At 40.2% G+C, this 1,581-nt stretch overlaps 1 protein-coding gene across 1 annotated transcript; it reads left to right on the plus strand.

The window, feature by feature from the left end:
* Window positions 1–252: 252 nt before the first annotated feature.
* On the plus strand, window positions 253–1,377 carry LOC120196579 (geranylgeranyl pyrophosphate synthase, chloroplastic-like). The gene has a single exon (XM_039198352.1). The coding sequence runs from the start codon at window positions 253–255 to the stop codon at window positions 1,366–1,368; it is 1,116 nt and encodes a 371-aa protein (XP_039054283.1). The 3' UTR covers window positions 1,369–1,377.
* The last annotated feature ends 204 nt before the right edge of the window (window positions 1,378–1,581 follow it).

Here is a 1,581-nt window from a genome sequence, read left to right on the forward strand (position 1 = left end):
TTGTTTTGGGTGCTCTTTGGCTCACATTAAAAACCAATGCTCATCCATTGCCATTGAATGTTTAGCTTTGTTTTTTTCAATCCAACTTGTCTTTACAGGACCTCAAAATCCAGCTTTTAGTATTTGAAAAATGTCAATTACGTTAGAATTTGGTACTTTTGTTCGACCCCTCGAAAACTTCTTTTTCTTTCCATTTTCATCTGTTTAAGCTCTTTTTGTTTTTGAGCTTCTCAAAATACCAAATATTTAAAAATGGCTTCAGTGAATCTGGGTTCTTTAGTACAATCTTACTCCATTTTCAATCGAGGTTCTTCCAAATCCAAATCCTTTCCTTCCCCTGCGTCCCTTCCCTTCAATCCCCTTAAAAATCAACCATCTTCAACTCTGAAAAATGTGAACTTTACATCTCTTCCATCAGTCACCTGTGTCCTTACCAAAGAAGACATTGTCAAGGAAGAAGATCAAGGCCCTCAAAAACCAAGCTTTGATTTCGAATCCTATATGATTCAAAAAGCGAGTACAGTTAACCAAGCCTTGGAGTCAGCTGTTTCACTCCGTGACCCTATCAAAATCCATGAAGCAATGCGGTACTCCCTTTTAGCAGGCGGCAAAAGGGTCCGTCCAGTGCTTTGTTTAGCTGCATGTGAACTTGTTGGTGGTCAAGTATCCACAGCCATGCCAGCAGCTTGTGCTGTTGAAATGATCCATACCATGTCATTGATCCATGATGATTTGCCTTGCATGGACAACGATGATCTTCGTAGAGGAAAATCAACTAACCACAAAGTTTTTGGTGAGGAATTAGCTGTCTTAGCAGGGGATGCTCTTCTAGCTTTTGCTTTTGAACACATAGCTGTTTCTACAGTTGGTGTCACGCCTAGTTGGACAATAAGAGCTGTAGGGGAATTAGCTAAAGCCATTGGAACAGAAGGGTTAGTGGCTGGTCAAGTGGTGGATATAACTAGTGAGGGACTAATAGATGTGGGGTTGGATCATTTAGAATTCATTCACCTTCACAAAACTGCTGCTTTGCTCGAAGCATCTGTGGTTATGGGGGCAATTATCGGAGGTGGATGTGATGATGATGTGGAGAGGTTGAGGAAATTCGCAAGGTGTATTGGGCTGCTGTTCCAGGTAGTGGATGATATTCTTGATGTAACGAAATCGTCTAAAGAATTAGGGAAGACTGCTGGGAAAGATTTGGTGGCTGAGAAAGCCACCTACCCAAAGTTGATGGGGATAGAGAAATCAAGGGAGTTTGCCATCAAGTTGAAGACTGATGCAGTAGATTTGCTTCAAGGATTTGATCCTGCAAAAGCTGCTCCTTTGATTGCTCTGGCTAATTATATAGCTTACAGGCAAAACTAACTTGTGTTTTAGTTGCTGTTGTTGTATAATTTATGATCTTGATGGTTTAGGTGAGGTTGCAATTGCATTGTCCAAAACATTTTCTTTAGACACAGAAAAGGCATTGACTTGCTGTTTCTTTCTTGTTGTGTTTGATCAAGAAGGCAAGTTGTTGTAATGCTGGAAAATTCTTGTACAAGGATAATAAAGATTGAATCTTTGTTTTTCTCTCTG

The sequence above is a fragment of the Hibiscus syriacus genome, unplaced genomic scaffold, assembly GCF_006381635.1.
Source record: "Hibiscus syriacus cultivar Baekdansim isolate YM2019G1 unplaced genomic scaffold, ASM638163v2 tig00117034_pilon, whole genome shotgun sequence".
NCBI lineage: Eukaryota > Viridiplantae > Streptophyta > Magnoliopsida > Malvales > Malvaceae > Hibiscus > Hibiscus syriacus.

Excerpts from the sequence above, each read along its gene's own strand:
- LOC120196579 (XM_039198352.1), top strand. The coding sequence starts at position 253 with ATGGCTTCAGTGAATCTGGGTTCTTTAGTACAATCTTACTCCATTTTC.